This window comes from Rhineura floridana, chromosome 6 (genome assembly GCF_030035675.1).
Source record: "Rhineura floridana isolate rRhiFlo1 chromosome 6, rRhiFlo1.hap2, whole genome shotgun sequence".
In the NCBI taxonomy this organism is placed as follows: Eukaryota; Metazoa; Chordata; class Lepidosauria; order Squamata; family Rhineuridae; genus Rhineura; species Rhineura floridana.
Window position 1 is genome coordinate 74,465,280 of NC_084485.1, and position 19,135 is coordinate 74,484,414.

Below are 19,135 nucleotides of genomic sequence, written 5' to 3' on the forward strand. Positions count from 1 at the left end.
CTTTTTTTTTTTTTAATCTCTCGTTGCAAGAATCTGGCTAGTTTGCAGAACAATCCTATACTGTACATATCTATTCAGAAGCAAGTCTACCTGAGTCCAGCGGAACTTATTCCCAGCTAAACATTTAGGACTGCAACATCAGAGTTCTACGTCCCAAATTGACCTTCTCAAGATGGCGGCGCCAGAGGTAACTTCGAAAATGGCCTTCACCTCTGTATAATGGTTGCTGGAAGCAACACTATTTGCCTCTACCAAGATGGCCGTAGTTCTTCCTCGCTGGATGGCATCACTTCCGGCTTGTGCCTTTCTGTTCTCTCTGACTATGGCTGGAGCGGGGCTGTCAGACACAGAACTACGAGCGGAGTTGCTGGCTCTCGGCTACCAGCCGGGCCCTATTACAGATTCCACCCGCAAGCTCTATGCCAAGAAGCTCACTCGGCTGCGGGCTGAGGTGGCCGCTGGGCTAAGAAGCCGCGGCAGCACACGGGCACACCCACAGGGCCCGAGCGGCTCCACGAGGCCCAAGGCGGCTGCTGGTGTCAGCCCCAAAGCGACTCCTCGGGCCCGCGTCTTGGTTAGGAGGGAGAGCGAGGATGAGGAAGAAGAGGAGGGGAGCGACTACGAGCCGCCTCGCAGGGAGGCAGCGATTGGGAGCAGAGGGTTGGCTCAGAGAAATAACTGGGAGGCAGAACGTGGATTAACACCCGGGAGGCCCCAATTGAGGACAGGAGAGGGGGCGCTATCCAGCAGCCTCTGGGGGGACAGTAGCGGATTGGCCTCGAGGAGGACCCGATTGGAAGCAGGAGAGGGGGTTGCATCCCCCTATCACAGGGATGATGATGTGGCGGCGGCAGGCAGGATGATTTCGAGTACCTCGTGGGGGGCGACATCCGCAGCAGGAGGAGGAATAGGGTTAAGTTCTAGTAAATGGTGGGATAATGAGCAGAGCATAAGCCACAGCCCTACCTGGAAATCAAGCGCAGGAGGAAGCAGTGCGGGCTTCAGTAATAGGGCCCATTTAGAGATGGAAAGGGGGATAACCCCCAGCTCCTATTTGGGTTCAGTAACACAACGAAGCAGAGAGGGGTTAATCTACAGGTCCCCGAGGAGACCAGAGAAAGAGGTTGGACTAGCTTCCAGAAGTTCGAAAACGTTATGGGGGTCAGGAACAGGAAGAGAATTGAGTAAGGAGACCCGCTGGGATGGGACGCGCCAACATGCAGGTTTAAAATCCCAAACTCGGGACACAGGGAGAAAGAGCAGAGGCTTAGAATTCTATCTCTCCTGGTTCCTGTGGCTGGCAACCTTAGGCCTGTTGATAATTTTCCTGGGCATCCTTTGGGTGAAGATGATGGGACCTGCCCGACTGGAAGGCCCTGAGGAGAATTGTACGTGCAGGATTTAACCCTCTTATTAGAGATGCATTTCAGTCCCAGTTCCACCACTACTACTTCTTTCTGATAGTCTCATTTAACGTTTTGTTATTACATTCCCTTTTCTTTTCAAGTTGTTGCTTATATAAACACAACTCATAGATTGTTTTTACAATGGAAGTGGCTTCAGTTCCTTCAAAAGCTCATAATGGATGTTTAAAAACAACTGAAGAGGAGAGTATTTTAAAATAAACTTTATAGAATGGTTGTCCAGGCCCTTGCTCTAAGGATATATTTTATCAAAAGCATAGCCATATGATGTCTTTCATATTGGCTGCCTAACGAGTACAAATCTTGAAATGTTTAACTGTATCAGACATCAAACCAGACAAAAGGGATCTTCCTAATTTTTTTAATGGACAAACTGAATTTTCTTGCTGTATCAAATACTAGTTCTCTTGTCTGACTTGAGAAAGACAGGTGGGGGATAGAAGCTGGGACTTGGAAGTTCCTAATAACAATTACTTCCTTTGTTGTCTGAGACCATCACTCCAAGGTAATAATAGTTACTTCAGTGGCTATGGATTCATGATCAGTCAGACACACATTTTTTTTCTGGTCACTTTGTTTTTCCAGAGCACTGAGAAAAAATTAATGTGTAGAACGCAACTATTTGTGAAGAGTATCTGTTCACCTCCCTACCCATTCATTCATTGGTGATCACTCGTGGCCAAGTAAGATTGTCTTCCAAGATAAGGTCTTTAACAGTGGGTCCGTAAGTGACTGTGGAGGCCAATTCTGGATCCACACAGCCTCCCACAGTAAGGACATTGGTTTCCAGATGGAAGATGGTCGCAATGAGAATTTGTTTGACGTGCCTTCCGCTTAGCTTTTTCAAGTAGTGTGGATGTTCTTATTACTCCTAGGAATCGGTGAGCAGATGTCTTGCATCCTTTCGTCAATGTGACAAAGTAAATTTTCCTACAGTATGAGAAAGGACTCTCTCAGTCAAGATTTGTCTGCATCATTTTTTAATTCACAAGTCTTCAAGAACCTAAATCACATTTTCTATTTACAATTATGTTCAGAATCAAAATTCCAGATAGTCTGCAAAGTAAATGAACATCCTTGTTTTGACATGAATGCAGAATATTTGTTATTTATTTCTCTTGTCTGGTGATGCTATGTAAATCATTGATGGGAAATCTGTAGATGCTTGGCTTGGTAGCAAGGCCCTTTGACAAAGTGGGGCATTTCCAAGAAACATGATTAGTTTCATACTGCAAGTTTAACACAATATTATACTTGGAAGTATGGTTAAATTCCAGAAGAGTGCCACATTAATGGTGGACTCTAATCCATGAAAGCTGATGCCACAATAACAGTCTTTAAGATGCCACAAGACTCTTTGCTTTTAAAAATAAAATAAATTTTCATATTTCAGGCCTTGTTAGGAATGTGTCATGGCAGGTAACTAATCCTTATTCTCATTCACAGTTAAACTGTTGCCTGTGGATTGTGAAAGAAGTACAGATGGTGTAAGTATGAATGTTTTTACAGTCCCAAGTTTTAAATTTAATTATTACGCACTGTGTACAGCAGGGATGGGGGACTTTTTGCTATCCTGATGATGATGGCCTGTAACGCCCATTAGCTGCAGCCAGCATGGCCAATGGTTAGAGATGATGGGAGTTCTTGTCCAACAAGATCACATGTTCCCCATCCCTGATGTATGGATCACTTAGTATCTGTGTAGCTGCAGTAGTGAGCCTCTGCTGTTTTCCAAGAGGAAAGTAACGATTTCTTGATGTATAATTAATAGTCTGCTTTTTATCAGGTTACTAAAAAGAATAACAATTCAAGCCACGTAAATCTTAAGCAGCTGCAAATCTAAAGCTTTGCTCTTACCATATGAAAATATTCTTTAGTCAGTTGTAACGATAGTGGGATTGATTTGTGACAAGGATTTCATCTGCAAATCTACATTTCGGTAACAAGCTTAAACAGAGCTAGCAGCCTTTAATCTCTCTTGATGTGTGGATGTACTTGTGACTTGTTCCATAACATGTAGCTGAATAAGACAAACCTTGGTATGCTACATATGATTAAAATTATACCTCTGTGATCTTGGTTTGTTTGTTGTACCTCAATCTGAGATTATTGCTATATACACAGAAGATAAGAATGTGGAATCCAAGGACTGTACGGTATTTGCACTCTCAACCCCAAAATCCAATGTGTTATGGTAGACATAATCCACAAATAGAGATGGCTGTATTCTGATGTTCTTTGCTAAAGTGGCTATCATGAAAGGGACCGATAGATATCGAATCCACTCCCTCTCCCCATCATCATACAAAATGATATAGCAGTTTAGCAGTGACACTTGCAGAAAAAGAGAGCACATTAAACTTCTGGGAAGAAAAGAGGTCATACGAGTCCGTCCTTAGTTTCATTAGCTAAAATAGAGCAGATGAGAAATGCTTATGTAATGGTTAACTTTAATTTCTTGTAGCTGGGTGAATTAAAGATCTGTTGAATAATCTTCTTTCTTAATTTTTCAGTACTGCCAGGCAAAACAAGAAGAAATTTTAATGACCATACTATATGAGCTATACAATTATCTTGCAATTCAAGCTGGTGAGTTCCGATTTACCTTTTTGCAAATTGCTTTGAGTGTTCAATAAAAATGGATGTCTCTAATAGCTAGATATATTCAACCTTAATTTGAATTTAAGAGATGGGGGGTGTTCAAGATGTTCCCTTGGAAGACTGCAGGGGAATGTAGGAAAAACAGCCTTTCTAAATCTGAGCTGCATTGTTAACACAATGACCCCTGGTTTAGCCTTCCTGTTTTCACACTGAGATCTTGAGATTTAAGTTTTAATTCTCAGGTGTCCTTTCTCCACATCCAAAATATAGATACAGTTCACAAGTTTAGTTCAAGGCCTTTCTACATCTTTCAGAAATATTAGCATGGTTTTAAGGGGCTGGCTAACACAATCCAACAATTTCCAGAATCTTGGTATGTTCAGCAGATGACCAAGGATACTCATACTACTTTCCCTGTGAAAGCTATGATCCCACGCTGATGGTGAGCTCATGTTTCAACTTTCACCTGTCTGGTCCTGGTTATGGAGGGTTGCCTGGAAAGGCTTCCCTGATCACAGCAATGTATACGCTCCCTTTACCCCAGGCAGATCCAATTTTTCCACTAAGTATGGTATTTCTCAGTCTGCGTTCATCCCAGTCTGCATTGCAGGACTGAAATGTGTCCTTACTATGTGTCCTCACTATGACGGGAATTAATTTATGGAAGAATCTTTGGAGATTGGTACTAGGTAACATTTATTTAGCTCCAGCAGGGTCCTAGGTGCATTGGGCTGCAATCCTGTGAACACTTACCAGGGAGTAAGCCCCGCTTACAAGTAGAAATGAATAGGATTGCTCTGTTACAGAACTTGTGTAGCTCTCGTAGCTAGTTTGTACCTTGGAATGTTAAGTGGTATTGCAGTAGACATTTTAACAGCTGGCTAAAAGTGTTTCTCCAATGCTTACGTGTGGGGGCAGAGGAATGCTAGGGTTTTTCCAGTTTTGATGCAGTAGACATGCTTCCTGGATATCAGTGGTTCTTAAGCTGTGGTCAGATTAGTTTGCTTGTTCTTTTCATATCACATTTTCTTACCTTATGGCTACCTTGCAGGGGAGGATGCTTAAAAGCCTTCTGAACTAAAAATCAATGGCTCCTTGTGTCCTTTATAGCCACAAAGCTGTATACATGGGGTGGGGGGGGAGTAGTGCATCCCCTGCTTACACTGCTGAAGAATTCTGCTGCTTTTCAGTTTAGGTTTAAAATTTAAACTTTAAATTAGTTTGTCTCATCAGCATGTCAAAGCCAGCTTGACAACCTGTAAGACCTAACGGATGAGAGATTTGATTTAAAATAAATAAGAAACTGCTGTCTCAAGCATGGGGCCACTGTTTAAGGACCATGCTCTACCTTAGAGCGTCCATTGCAGTTGTCAGGAAAGACAGTAATCTATTCTGGCTCCTCTTGCGTTTACTTGTGGAGTAAACATGAGATTTGACTGCCTTATGCTAGCGTATGTACAGTACTGCAAATTTTGTTAAGTCATAAAACTAATGTGGGCCTATATTCTGCAAAGGCATTTTGGCAAATTCTAAAAGTGATATAAAAAGGAATTTGGCTCAGTGCTTCCATACTATTTGGCAAGTTTCCTAATTGCTTGAAACTCTTTCCATGTACCTTCTCTCTCTCTTCCCCACCCCCAGGCAACTTTGAGTGTGGAAACCCTGAGAAACTAGAAAGTAAATGTATTCCAGTTAGTGATGCAAAGTATTATATAGAGGTAAGCAAGGCTGGGATATTTTTCCATTGCAATCTTTCTTAGTAACTGCTATTTGCTCCATAAAACTACCTTCATTTGGTTTTTCCCCCATTAGTAATTTTCTTTTTTTATTTTTGTATGACTGGTACTTGGCCTGGTATTTTTTTCTGTTGCTGTTGTTTTCAAAAGCCTAAATAATGTGACTCCTCACACTTGCATTTTTTTTTCCATTTGAGAAACCAAAGGTTTCCTGCATCTTGAGCTACCGGCATTAAAATGTTGACATTCTTGCTTTCAAAGCAGTTGAAAATGCACTGTTTTCCTTCTGTTTCATACTACGTTATAGAAAAAGATTGTTAAAGAGTGCTATACTACACATACCACTATAATCTTTTATGGGGTGTGTTCTTGCATTAAATATGACAATCAGAAAATTATAGTAAATGTATATTCAGCCTTCCAAGTAGTTACATTCATTTAAATACATTTAAAAGGTTGCTGAATTAGTTGTACTGTAATTAGAATGTTATGGACTGAAGGCATCTGGCACATCATTGATGATGAACCTAAGCAGATCTCAATCTGAATAGGTGAAAACAAGTTGAAAATAAATATATAGTAAATTAAACAAAGGTGGGGGGGGGTGCAGTTACAGAAAAATCTCACTAACAAATGAATGGAGAACTTACATTTTGGGGCCCACTTCCTTACAGAATGTGACTGGCTACAATGCAGAAAAGTTTGGGAATGCCTTGCAGCACTTACTGGACAATCACAAGGATTCAGGAATATGGTAAGTGGGGAAGAACAATCTGTGTTTAATTTATCTCTATATATACTCACTTTTGGCAGAGAGGCTGGCTCGGTCCCATTGGTGAAAGAGGTGAGGCTGTTTGAAAAGCAAGTAGGCTAGACCCCTGTGGAGGCCACAGCCTTGTAGAACCAGCTGACTACAGAGGTCCTTCTAAGCCTGTCTAAGATGTTTTTGTTTAGATTTGCATTTGCTTTGGAGTCTGCCTGCACAAATTGAAACACAAAAAGTCATCCATTAGAGGTTTGATAATTCACCTCTTGTTGCTTTCTGAGATTGCAAAAACATGGGTTGTCTGGCATCTGACAGGTCACAATTGCTGGCTGTGCTGCTTGGTAGCTCACGAAGAAGAGTGCAGGCCTGCCTTATGATGCTTCACTGTTAAACTACATTTCCTTTTTACTAGTGTAGTGTAGCGACTAAGAGCTGTGAATCAGGAACTCCCCATTTCAAAACTTGCTTCTTAACACAGTTGCTCTCAAATCCACATTGACAATATGAAGATAATTATTCCAGCCTACCTTATACGATTGTTGTGATTACAGATGTAATGTACAGTGCCTTGCAACAGTAATCAGACCCCTGACCAATGCTCTCATATTACTGAATTACAAATGGTCTGTTGTAATTTTGTTCTGTATGATATTTTATTTTGAAACACTGAAATTCAAAATCAATTATTGTAAGGTGACATTGGTTTCATGTTGGGAAATGTTTGTAAGAAACATAAAAACTGAAACATATTTCTTGCATAAGTATTCAACCCCCACACATTAATATTTGGTAGAGCCACCTTTCGCTGCAATAATGGCTTTAAGTCTTTTGGGGTAGGCACGTACCAGCTTTGCATACAGTGTTGGAAGGCTTTTGGCCGATTCTTCTTGGCAGATTCACTCCAGGTTGTTCAGGTTGGTTGGACGTTGCTTGTGGATGGCAATTTTCAAAGCACCCCACAGATTCTTAGTGGGATTGATATCAGGACTTTGACTGGGCCACTCTAGGATATTCACCGTTTTGTTCTTGAGTCACTCCAGTGTTGCTTTGGCCTTGTGCTTGGGATCATTGTCCTGCTAAAAAGTGAATTTCCTCCCAAGCTTCAGTTTTTTAGTGGACTAAAGCAGGTTCTCTTGCAGTATTTCCCTGTATTTTGCTCCATCCAATCTTCCTTCGATTTTAACAAGATGCCCAGTCCCTGCTGATGAGAAGCATCCTCACAGCATGATGCTGCCACCACCATACTTCACTGTAGGGATGGTGTGTCTTGAGGCATGGGCAATGTTAGGTTTGCGCCACACATAGTGCTTTTGGCTTTGGCCAAAAAGCTCTGTCTTGGTCTCATCTGACCACAAAACCTTTTCCCACATCGCAGCTGGGGCACTCTCATGCTTTCTGGTAAACTCCAGACATGCTTTCAGATGGTACTTTTTGAGTAACAGCTTCTTTCTTGCCACCCTCCCGTACAGGCTAGTGTTATACAGAGCTCTTAATATGGTTGACTGGTGGACCATTACTCCACTCTCAGCCACTGAACTCTGTAGCTCCTTCAAAGTGATTGTTGGGCTCTCTGTGGCTTCTCTCACAAGTCTCCCGAGCACTGAGTTTTGAGGGACAGCCTTTTCTTGGCAGTGCCTGGGTGGTGTGATGCAGCTTCCCCTTCCTGATTATTGATCCAACTGTGCTCCCTGGGATATCCAAACACTTGGATATTATTCTGTATCCTTTTCCTAATCTATGCATTTGTATTACATTATCTCTCACTTCTGTAGAATGTTCTTTGGGCTTCATTTTCCTTCAGATCCACAGGCTTACCAATGATCCTTCAACAGTGGGGGTTTTATTCTGACAGTGTGACAGCAACTTTAATGGTTCTCAAGTGGAGGCTGTGATGTTCCTATATTAATGTATATATGGTAAGTGTTGTTGTTTTAGAAGATACATGGTAAGTGGAGTGAAAGAGGAGGGGGAGTGAATGGGCAGTAGAATGCGAGATGATTGGCTGAGTGTTTAAAATGGCTGAATGTATAAAAGGAAGAGTGAGAGTGGAATCGGGGGGGGGAGTAGAGAACTAAGTGGGTTGGTTGGTGGGGTTTGAGAGAGTTGTTTGCCAGGAGAGAGTGGAGAAGGAGGGAGGTGGAGTTCGGATTAGTATTGAGTAAAACCATATGCTTATGTGCCTTAAGAAGAAATCTTGTTAATCTTGTTAGCTTTGTTATCTGTAATAAATACTTAATTTGGTTTACCAAAGGCCTGATCCTTGGCTGGGGTTTCACAGACCAGAAGGGAGGGTAAGGTAATGACCAAGGCTGAAGGGGAACTGTAACAAATGGTGGCAGCGGTGAAGAGAATAACAATACCAGTATTCAGAGTCTCTGGGAATACTAGTATTGGGACGTTACTGGTGGTTGCCTAGCAGGGGGATCTGTCGAGATCTGTGCTAGAGCGGGGAGAGAAACCATAAGAGAGAGAGGTCCGGACTGGTGGAGTCCCTGGTGGTGCCTAGAGACGGGCAGTAACCACGAGCAGGTAGGAACCTGACAGGGAGAGCCAGGGAAGGACGCATCACAGAGGCCAATGGTAAGGTAATTGTGTCCTCGATAGGGCAATTTCTTTCATCTGTTTAAACTGGGAGCTTCCACAGCACAGGGATTGAATATGTATGCAAGCAACATGTTTCAGTTTTTTAGATTTCTTACAAACATTTCCAACATAAAACCAATGTCACCTTACAATAATTGATTTTGAGTTTCAGTTTTTCAAAATTAAGTATCATACAGAACAAAATTGCAATGTACCATTTGTAATTCAGTAATATGAGAGCATTGGTCAGGGGTCTGATTACTTTTGCAAGGCATTATATGTGAAGGCCTTTAAACACTATAAACTATATAAATCCTGAGGAGTAGTATTCAGTCTGTTGCCAAATTAAAGAAATCTAAATTTGTATCTAAATAAAAACAGTTGTTCTAAAATGAAAAGCCTGCTTTCTATGTTTTCGCATGTTGAACCTGAGTCATTGTAGGCATCAAGAAGCATTCAGTCCTGAAAAAGAGAGAAGTAGGAATACTTCAGAGATGGCACCTATTACCTGCCATTTTTGTAAAGTACTCGTATAAAAATATTTTTCTTTAAAAGTCTGCTCCTCAATTAATCAGGAGCACCTTTTTAGTTGATCAAAAGGTCTTTAAGCAATTGTTAATCTAACTGGTTGATCAAATATTGCAACCCTAATTCTTATTGTTTTCAGTGGATTCTTTATCGTAAGCTGCCAGGAGTTGTTTGAAATCCCCGGGGGGCGGGGGGGGAGATTCATACAAACACCAGCCAATCTTTGCTAATTTAACTTAATATATATTGACTGGCTGTCATTCCTCAGTCTGAAATCTCATTGGATCATGTGAGGTAAGCAAGGCTTTGGCATGCCAGAACAGAGAAACCTAAGACTCTCTCTCTGTGCTAATACCAGAATGTAGTTCAGAATGTGGTAGTCCCTCCGTTTGGAACAAACTGGTCTTTCAGATGAAATGTAAAACTGATTCCTGTCCTCTGAGATTTATCAACTGCCCTTTGTTTTAAGTGATTGATACTTAATACCATGCGCTTTATGCAAGTGGTAGGAGTATGAGCTTGGTTGTGCTGGCCTGTGTTTCATGTGGTTTGAATTCAGGAGATTCATGGAGGTTGTGTTTCACTTGGAGCATTTGTCCCAGTTCTCTTGTGCTCAAAGTAAATGTAGTTGCATTGCAGGCATGCCTTATGCTGTCTGGGGCTGGAAAAACACATTCAAAGTTTGGATAGTTTTGGTCACATCTTCAGACAGTAACTAACTTGCTTACTGGCATAGATGGCAAGATCGCTGTCTTCAGTTGGTTCTGGATGAACCAAAATAAGCATGCCCTCTTCTTTTCCATCAATGCTCTCCTATTTGGAGTTTGTTTATTTATAAATAGTGGCTGCAGACTGTCGGGAGAGCAAACATCACCCTGTACAAATCATCTCAGCTCTTTGAAAAATTGCAAAGTCTCTCTGAGTGCTTATTATATATTTATAAGGACTTCCTTGCCTGTCTCGTCCTAATATTATAGATTACTCTCTTGAACTGTGAGGGAGATATCAAGAGCCACTTGCTGCAGGCAGGGAGCCCATATAAATATATTTTCAAATTCTCAAATACAGATGTTCTATTTGAAAACAATTATTTTGGTGAGCAGAAAAGGATGGATAATAGCAATTTGAAATGCATTCCTTTGCAGTTACTTGGGAGTCAAGCTAGCTAGTATGCTAAGATTAACATAAGAACATAAGAAGAGCCTGCTGGATCAGGCCAGTGGCCCATCTAGTCCAGCATCCTGTTCTCACAGTGGCCAACCAGGTGCCTGGAGGAAGCCCACAAGCAGGACCTGAGTGCAAGAACACTCTCCCCTCCTGAGGCTTCCGGCAACTGGTTTTCAGAAGCATGCTGCCTCTGACTAGGGCGGCAGAGCACAGCCATCACGGCTAGTAGCCATTGATAGCCCTGTCCTCCATGAATTTGTCTAATCTTCTTTTAAAGCCATCCAAGCTGGTGGCCACTACTGCGTCTTGTGGGAGCAAATTCCATAGTTTATTCCATATCCACTCATATTAGTTATTTCTGTGTGATTTACAATTCTTTATTTGAGGTTCTACATTTGAAGTCCTGTCTACAAAAGCCACTGTTGAAATTCCCATATGCCTCAGAGTACTTACTGTTTTTCATGAAGTTTGTAGTTCTATCTTACTCAGATTTGCTGTAGGCTTGAAAACAGCGTGCAAAATCCTGTTTTCTTAACACATTTTAAAGCTATTTAACCAGTCCAGCCAAGAATATTGAGAACAATTGCTTTAAATTCTTACGCCCTTTTACAGAAGTCCCAGCACAGTTGTGAGCCAGTGTGGTGCAGTGGTTTGGACCTAGGGTTCAAAACCCCAATCAGCCATGATTCTCACTGGGTGATTTTGGGTTAGTTACTGCTTCTCAGCCTGAGTGGTAGTGACAACCAAATGCTGCTATATGGGTGAAGGGGATCTGAACCCAAGGCCAAGTGTAACCACTGCACAGAAAAGGCAGAATGATAGCAGAGAAAAACCGTTTACTTATATGTGTGGTCCTTTTGAATTCAGTGAGATTTGTGCACAAATTTGTATAGAATTTCAGACTATCACATTCTCACTATTTTAGTCTGTAATACCGTTATGGGTAATGTTTTAACAGCGATCTCAAAAGTACATTCTTGCTGTGTTTTCATATAAATTGGTAGATGCCAATGCCTCAGTTCAGTAGTCATCAGATTTCGGACATAATGTCTCAGTATTGTTAACTCTGCAACTGCTGTAGAATAATTTAGCAAGCCTGAGGCTGTGAGCAATGACAAAATACCATCCTCCCCTGATCTCATTATCTAAAACTCTGCTGTAACCTAATGTTTGAAAATGTGTTCCGTTTCTCCATTCTTTGTATATGAAGACTCCACACTGCTAAGCATTGTTCCCTTAGGGATATGCTTAGAATTGCTGGTGGGGTGGAATTCAGTGCTTTCTAATTAAGATTTTCTTCACTGTTACAAGTCATAGCCTGGAAGCTCAAAATACACTCCCCACGTTTGTATTCACCATAATTAAGAGTTTCATCAACACTTGAGCAAATTGATCACGTTCTGGCAGCTCAATATGAAACTCCCTAAGAATGTACAGCATGTTAAAAAGCTGCTGCAGGCTTTTCAGTGAATGTTGTGTGAACTTATTTGACACTGTTCCACTAAGAGCAGAACCAAATATGTTAGCTGTGCTTCGGAATCCTGCTGCATATTTTAAAATCTTTCAGAAACCTGGACTACAAATAATCCATGGAAATGGATGACATGTGCGAGCTTCTTTACACTGCTCAGCAATGATTTCTTTAACAAATTTGGACTATCTTATGATAAGCTATGAATTGCAGTCCTGGTGTGATATCAAATAGCCATCAGAAATGTGATCACCTAGATTTCTTGATTCACACTGGTTCAAAAGAGCTGAAAACTGGGAATTGTACATCAGCGCTCTTCCAGATTTCCCACAGTGAGCCTACAGAGGCTAGAATCTTTCAAAGTACAGTAATTGCTTACTTACAGCTATTCAGTGTTGTGATCATTCCTTTCTCTGCCTTCAAGTTCTAAGAGATGTTTTCACTGACTTTTTGCATGCATGTCAGACTCTATATTCACACAGTTACTGTACTGCGCTGCTTGGATGCACCCCATGCGCAATAACCACCTCTCATATCCTTATTCCTTATCTCCCTTTTACTCCCTGGCACACCTTTTATTCAAATGCCCTCACTGCTTGGGCTGCTGGATTCTTGGGAAACCAAAGCTTACATGAAGCCCTGCTGGCCCCTAGCACAGTTAGTCAAATGGAAAAACAATCATTGTCGTGTTTGGGGGATTAGGAACTGGAATCATCCTAGTTGCCATTTGCATTGTTGTCAAGGATCTCATTTTGTGGCATGAGGTTTCTCCTAATTGCATATGTTCACAGAATAAAGTTGGGGTGCATATAATTCCAGGCTCTCCCCTTCATTTTCCAAAGATGTACCAATGTTTAATTCAGGTGTTTTTTCCAACCAAATTGACTGAATTTGTTTCAAGGAAAATAGACCCAACATGCGGGCACACCTTCACTTGCTCTCTGCGTAGTTACTGGAGGAGGGAACCCAATTTAAAAGTTTACTGAGAGACACTATCAAAACAAAAAACTATAGAGGAGGTCTTCAGTTTGCCAGTGGGCAATCTTCCTTCGCTCCTTTCCCAAAGCCCTCTCCATCTACTGCTGAAATCTTCTAAGAAGGCTGGGAGCAAGAACCAAGTAGTAGGATGGAAAAGTTAACATATTTATAATTTTGAGGGATATGGGCTATCAGCTTCTTTGCATTGTTCAATCAAGGGATCTTTCTGCTGCTTATTTTCAGGTTACAAGGCAATGAGCCTTCAGAGCCAGTTACCACAGTGGAGCAGGTGGTTTGTCTTGAATCTGCCCGTCCCCGGATGGGATTAGGCTGCCGTTTCCACCGAGCGCTAAGTACAGCGATTACAAACCTATTTATATTCTTTTGGAGTAAGTTTTGTTTGTTTCATCTGTGACGGCCAAGATCTCAAAATAGTCTTGTGCAGTGGTGGAAGGCTGGGGGAATTATAGGTGAAATTTCTGCATAATTAACCTTAGACCTAACAGCAAGAAACAGACTTCAGACTGACTCATGCCTTGTGGGCCATTTCTTGAAAATCAGCAAGTGGAGGTCTCTGTGTGCGCACTACAACTTCACACACGTGTGTTCTGGCATTTAGCCCAGTGGATTCTGCCCTCTTCCATACAAAGTGCGATCCATACCCTGCTTTCTTAGCAGTTGCAGCATCGCTTACTCTTAGTCATGAATTGCCATGATATCTAGCATAGCTGTCATGCACACACTAGGTAAGATCCAACATAGTGTAGATATACATACACTCATGCAGTGGAGCTTCTCCTTCCTTTCCTTCCCCTACCTCCCTCAGTGCACCCCAAAAATCTTCGCCAGAGGATTGAGGGTCCCTCTGGAGCAGATTGTTTGGAATTCATGGAGAAGAAGGGAAACCAGAAGCCTCACTATGCAAGAGGATTTTTGTTGCGCATGCAGTCAGACATCATTTGATGTCCTCCAGTCTATGGGGAATGTGCATGCAAATGATATAAAATTAGAGGTTGAGAAATTACCACCAATCTGCCTGTAGTGTGCTGTAGTTAATGCAATGTTGGACGTACAGCTAGGACTTTTCCACTCACCCATGAAGCTTGCTTGAAGACTTTGGGCCAATCATCATGAATTGTGAGGATAAAAGGGGATAGGTCCTTGTTTACTGCTCTGAGCTTGTTGGTTGAATGTGTGAAATACTGTGATGATCTGCTAACTTGATGCAAAGTCTTTATGCAGCATACAGCATAGAGATTATGCCTGAACTGCCAAGGCTAGTCTGATTTTTTTTTTTTAAGTGTAAAGTTTGCAAGTGGTATTTAGGCTTTATTGGGTCTCCAAGAGAAGAAAGTTCCATATATGCGTACAAGCTACCAAGAAGCACATCTCTTCATAATGCATCACTGGTTCCCAAACTTTTTTCCCCACAGACCACTTGAAAATTTCTGAGGACCTTGGTGTACCATTTCATCATCTTCTGCCTGTTTGTAGCCATTGTAATGTGCTGTAGATGCTGTATGGTTTTAATTGTATTTTATTGCTTATTTCTTATATTGTATTTTATTGTATTATAATTTGAATTTTATAGAACTCAGATGGTAAGTGTTCTTCACTGACATGCTGTGGGCCACCTGAATGAAGCTCGGTCTGCGGACCAGAGTTTGGAAACCCCTGATCTACATAATGACTGTATTCTGGGTGCATGGATTGGATTTTTAGAGGGTGCCCTTGATAACTGATTGTAAGGATTGCAGTGGAATATTTCAGGGTAGCTCATCTATATTCACGAGATTTCATCTTGGTGTTTTATTTCACACAGGCTTAGCTTTCCTTTGGGGGATTCTGATTCTTCTAAAGTATTACTGGCGGAAAAGGGAAGAAGAGGAACGGGCCATGTATAAAATGGTGCAGAAAATCATAGGTAGCATTCATCTGCTGATCAAATTATAACTAAGATCCTCTCAGTTTTATGTATGTATTCAGTTGCCTGACTATGCATTGTTTTCTCAATAGTTGCTGTCCAAGGTCACTATAAAGAATGGGAGCAGAATCTGGAACGGTATCCATACGTAGGCATCCTTCACATCAGAGACACACTCATCCTACCACAGGACAGGTGAGCCTTTCTTTGAACGTCTTGGTTAAATCATAGTGTAGGTGTAGGGATCAGTTTCCCAAGAGTGCCCAACCAGTTGTCACTGGGAAGCAGAATAAAGAAGTTGCCATCCCTTTTTATTTGTCGCCTGTATTTTCATCCACGTATATATAATCACCCCGATGGACCAGTCTTTCATAAATGTTCCTAATCTTCTTTTCAAGACACTTATGACCATTACAACAACCTGTAACAATGAATTCCATAAATTGATTATTCATAGCACAAAGAAATGCTTTGTTCTCTTTGACCTGAACTTCTTGCAGATGATGTCCTGGAGCTGGAATATTTTGAGAGACAGAGTAACGTACAGTGACAACAAGTTGGAAAGGGGTCTAATTATTCCCTGGGAATTTCAAAAGTTGGATGGTATAGAACTGATGCTATGGTGATTGTGTTCTAGGCATTAGATTAGACCACCATTTTACTACTTTCTTCCTAGCTTATTGTGAGTACAAGTGAAGTAGCCTTTTAAAAGGTGACCAAAAAAATTACTTTTTTTTATTTAAGAGCTAAAAGCAAAGGGTTAACAAACACCCACCCAGCTGCAGGGACATCACTGACATCTCTAAAATCATGCCATGCTAGTTCTGGTGTCTGCAATCAGGACTTGGTGCTTACTGCTATTTGTTACATGCAAGTAGAGGCCATTATTGATGAGCCTTTCTGTATGGCCTAACCAATAAGCCCATTAACTGTTATCAATAAGCCTTTACTTCCCGTATTTTACCTTGGAGGTTAAAGATCATTGGCATTGCACACATGTTCAGCTGAGGTTGCTGTGTTCCTTTTTTATTCTCCCAGGAAAAAAATGAAGTGGATTTGGGACCGAGCTGTGGATTTCCTTGCTTCCAATGAATCACGGATTCAGACGGAGTCTCACAGAGTAGCAGGAGAAGACATGCTGGTGTGGCGTTGGACACAGCCTTCCTACCTCTCTGATTCAGATCATTAGCTCTCACCAGAGGCCAAGCCACTGTTTCAACACTGTGCAGACCAGTGTGCCCCCTCCTTGCTAGGGAATGTCCTATCATCTCTACTCAGGTGCACCCCTGATACTACTGTACACATGTTTGAGAGCTGTAGAATGACTCTTCAGGGTAATCACTTCTGTAAGGAATACAGACTTTGATATGCAGATGCACTCCAAAGCTGCTTTTCTGCCATGTATTTGGCTTCCACAATGTAACAATTTAAAAAGAGAATTCCTTGCTTAATTGAAAGATGTCATTAATAGTTTTGCTTTGGTATTATGGAAGATCGTATCTGACTGTCCACTCAGAACGTCGATGCTAAAACTGCTAAAAGATACTTTGTAAAGTTGTTCATTACAAAAACACCCTGGATAAGAGTAGACAACCAATATGTAAGGTATATTTGTGCTTGCCACAGATCAGGAATCATCTACTGTCATTGTGTATAGAATGACAGGTGGGGCTGAGAGGGCCAGTTCTTGCACCTTTGAAGATAAGGTGGGAGGGGCTTAAAGCAAATTGCAGTCTCTATGATTTTTTTCCTTAGGCAGTGGTAGGTGAGCACTTTTTTGTGAGAATCAGAAAGCATACATTTTAAAAATGGCTTTGTGGAGAATGCTGGAAAGCAACAGCTATATTTTGGGTTGTGTACAGTACTAGAGGGTAGCTGGGGTGCCTACAGTGTTTGGTCCAAAAAAAATCCACAAATCAAGAGTTTGCAGGATTGTCCAATGTGTGGAAAGCTGTTCTCCAGCAATATAGTGACATGTGTTGTGCATATATCACTTTAGTTGGTCCAGGTTCAAGTTTATGCCAGTTTGATGGAGGAGCAGAGAGGTACACCAAACACCGTGCACCTCTTTTGTAGCGTTTAAATCTGAGGTTCTTGCATGATACGTCATTCTATTACTGGTTCAGGCTGTATACTTAACTTGGAGTGAATGTAGCCCTCAGTCCAGTGGATATAACTGGAGCACATATGAATTCAGAATAATGTGTGCACATATGAGCCTCCTCAGGCATTTTTGGTTGAGACTTTATGCTACCTTTTTGTTACACGTTTTGTTTGAACTGGCATATTAATTTACATCTGGGTGATAGCCTAAACTTTAAGCTTGCCCTTCTACTCCCCCTGCTGGCCATACTGAAAAATTGAAGGATTGGAGTTTTCACCTAGGTGCCCTTCGAGCCTGTTTCAGCAGCACGCAGCAATTCATTATGTGTCTCCTGCTGATTCATCAGCTGAAATCAGTGCAAAGAAAAGCAGCCTCCAAAAACAAAGCACTAGGAGGTCATTGGTTAAGTGGAAGAAAATCTTGCATTCAGTTGAATTTTATCCCCACATGTTGCCATCTGTAGCGTAGGTGATGTGTTAGAGCAAAAGAAGAAATTTAACAGATGTCTCCATGACATTAGCCATCTTTTCTCTCTCTCTCTCTCACACACACACACACTTTAAACAGTTGAAGCAGATAATCAAATGAAGGTAATCCCTTGCTTTTAATGTGTGTGTTCTTAATTTCTGCTGATGTTTGCAAAACTCCACAGTGCCTGCATTCTTGGGGCTTTAAAAGAAACATTTGTGGGTATTTTTTACCATCTGACACTCAAAAGGAAATGCCAAACAATATTTTGTATGGTTAATTAAGCTGTTCATTTATTTTTATGTAGATGGGCTGGTGTTATTTATTATACACTTTGTCTCTGTACATTTTATCTTGCAAAATAAAAATTTGTTACAAATGGGACTTCCTGGTATTAGTAACTGCTAGCCTCTCCTGACAAGGGCAAACCCAGATGGGTTTATTCTCTCGATATTTAATGCTAATAGCACTCCTGAACTTCATCTGATTATATTAAGTTGCAGTGTGTTTAGAGAACACCGTCAAGCACAAAACTAAGACCCGAGGACAAGCAATATGAAGTCTTCCAGACGTTGGACTACAACTCCCTGTCCCTGACCATTGGCCACTTGGGGCTGATGAGAGCTGGAGTCTAACAACATTGTATTTTTAATTGGTGTTTTATGTTTTAACAGTGTACACCACCCTGATAGTTATGATATGGCACTATAAAATCCTTTTTTAAATAAACTTCTGGAGGGCACCATGTTGACGTCTCCTGCCCTGCAAATAATAGGAGCTAAAATATCTAGCTTTTGGAAACAATTTTTAAACATCCACAATGTCTATTTTACAGTTCGATAGGGCTGGAGGGAAATGTTACACTTCCATAATTGATTTGGAAAAGATCATGGTGAATGCACTCATCCCACTTTTGCCTTTGAAAAACTTGTTAAATCTGCTTGACCAGAAGTGACAGTGCAATAAAAATCTTTCAAACCACTTTCAACATAAAAGATGTTCACCTTGGCTTAACAAGACTGTGTGAACATGTGGTCTCCTGGGAAGTAGCTTGCAGCCACTTTGCTCCTTTTTGCCAACGTGCTAAGGTTTGGTTTAGTGTGTTGTCTAAGCCAGAACTCATGATTAAGCTCTATCGTCAATAACCACAAGCTGTAACCAAGGTTTGTTTTTTGTTACAACTCAAGGTTATTTGAGGGGAAAGCTTAACCACAAGTTCCAGTTCGGATGATACACCAAGCTTTGGCGTTGCTTAGTGCAGCAGCAAAATGGCCAGGGAAGAGCAAAGTGGGTGTGGGCTCCTTCCTATTCAGGAGCCCACAAGTTCTCAGTCTCACTATGCCATGGTTTGGCTTACTACATTGTGAACCAGACCATTGTCTGTT

At 41.3% G+C, this 19,135-nt stretch overlaps 1 protein-coding gene across 1 annotated transcript; it reads left to right on the plus strand.

Annotated features, from left to right (window-relative positions):
* The first annotated feature begins 258 nt into the window (after positions 1-258).
* LEMD2 (LEM domain nuclear envelope protein 2) lies at positions 259-17,553 on the plus strand. The gene is made up of 9 exons (XM_061632408.1): positions 259-1,388; positions 2,871-2,911; positions 3,938-4,013; positions 5,667-5,743; positions 6,436-6,515; positions 13,498-13,643; positions 15,077-15,178; positions 15,271-15,373; positions 16,217-17,553. The coding sequence occupies exons 1-9, from the start codon at positions 281-283 to the stop codon at positions 16,365-16,367; spliced, it is 1,884 nt and encodes a 627-aa protein (XP_061488392.1). The 5' UTR covers positions 259-280; the 3' UTR covers positions 16,368-17,553.
* The last annotated feature ends 1,582 nt before the right edge of the window (positions 17,554-19,135 follow it).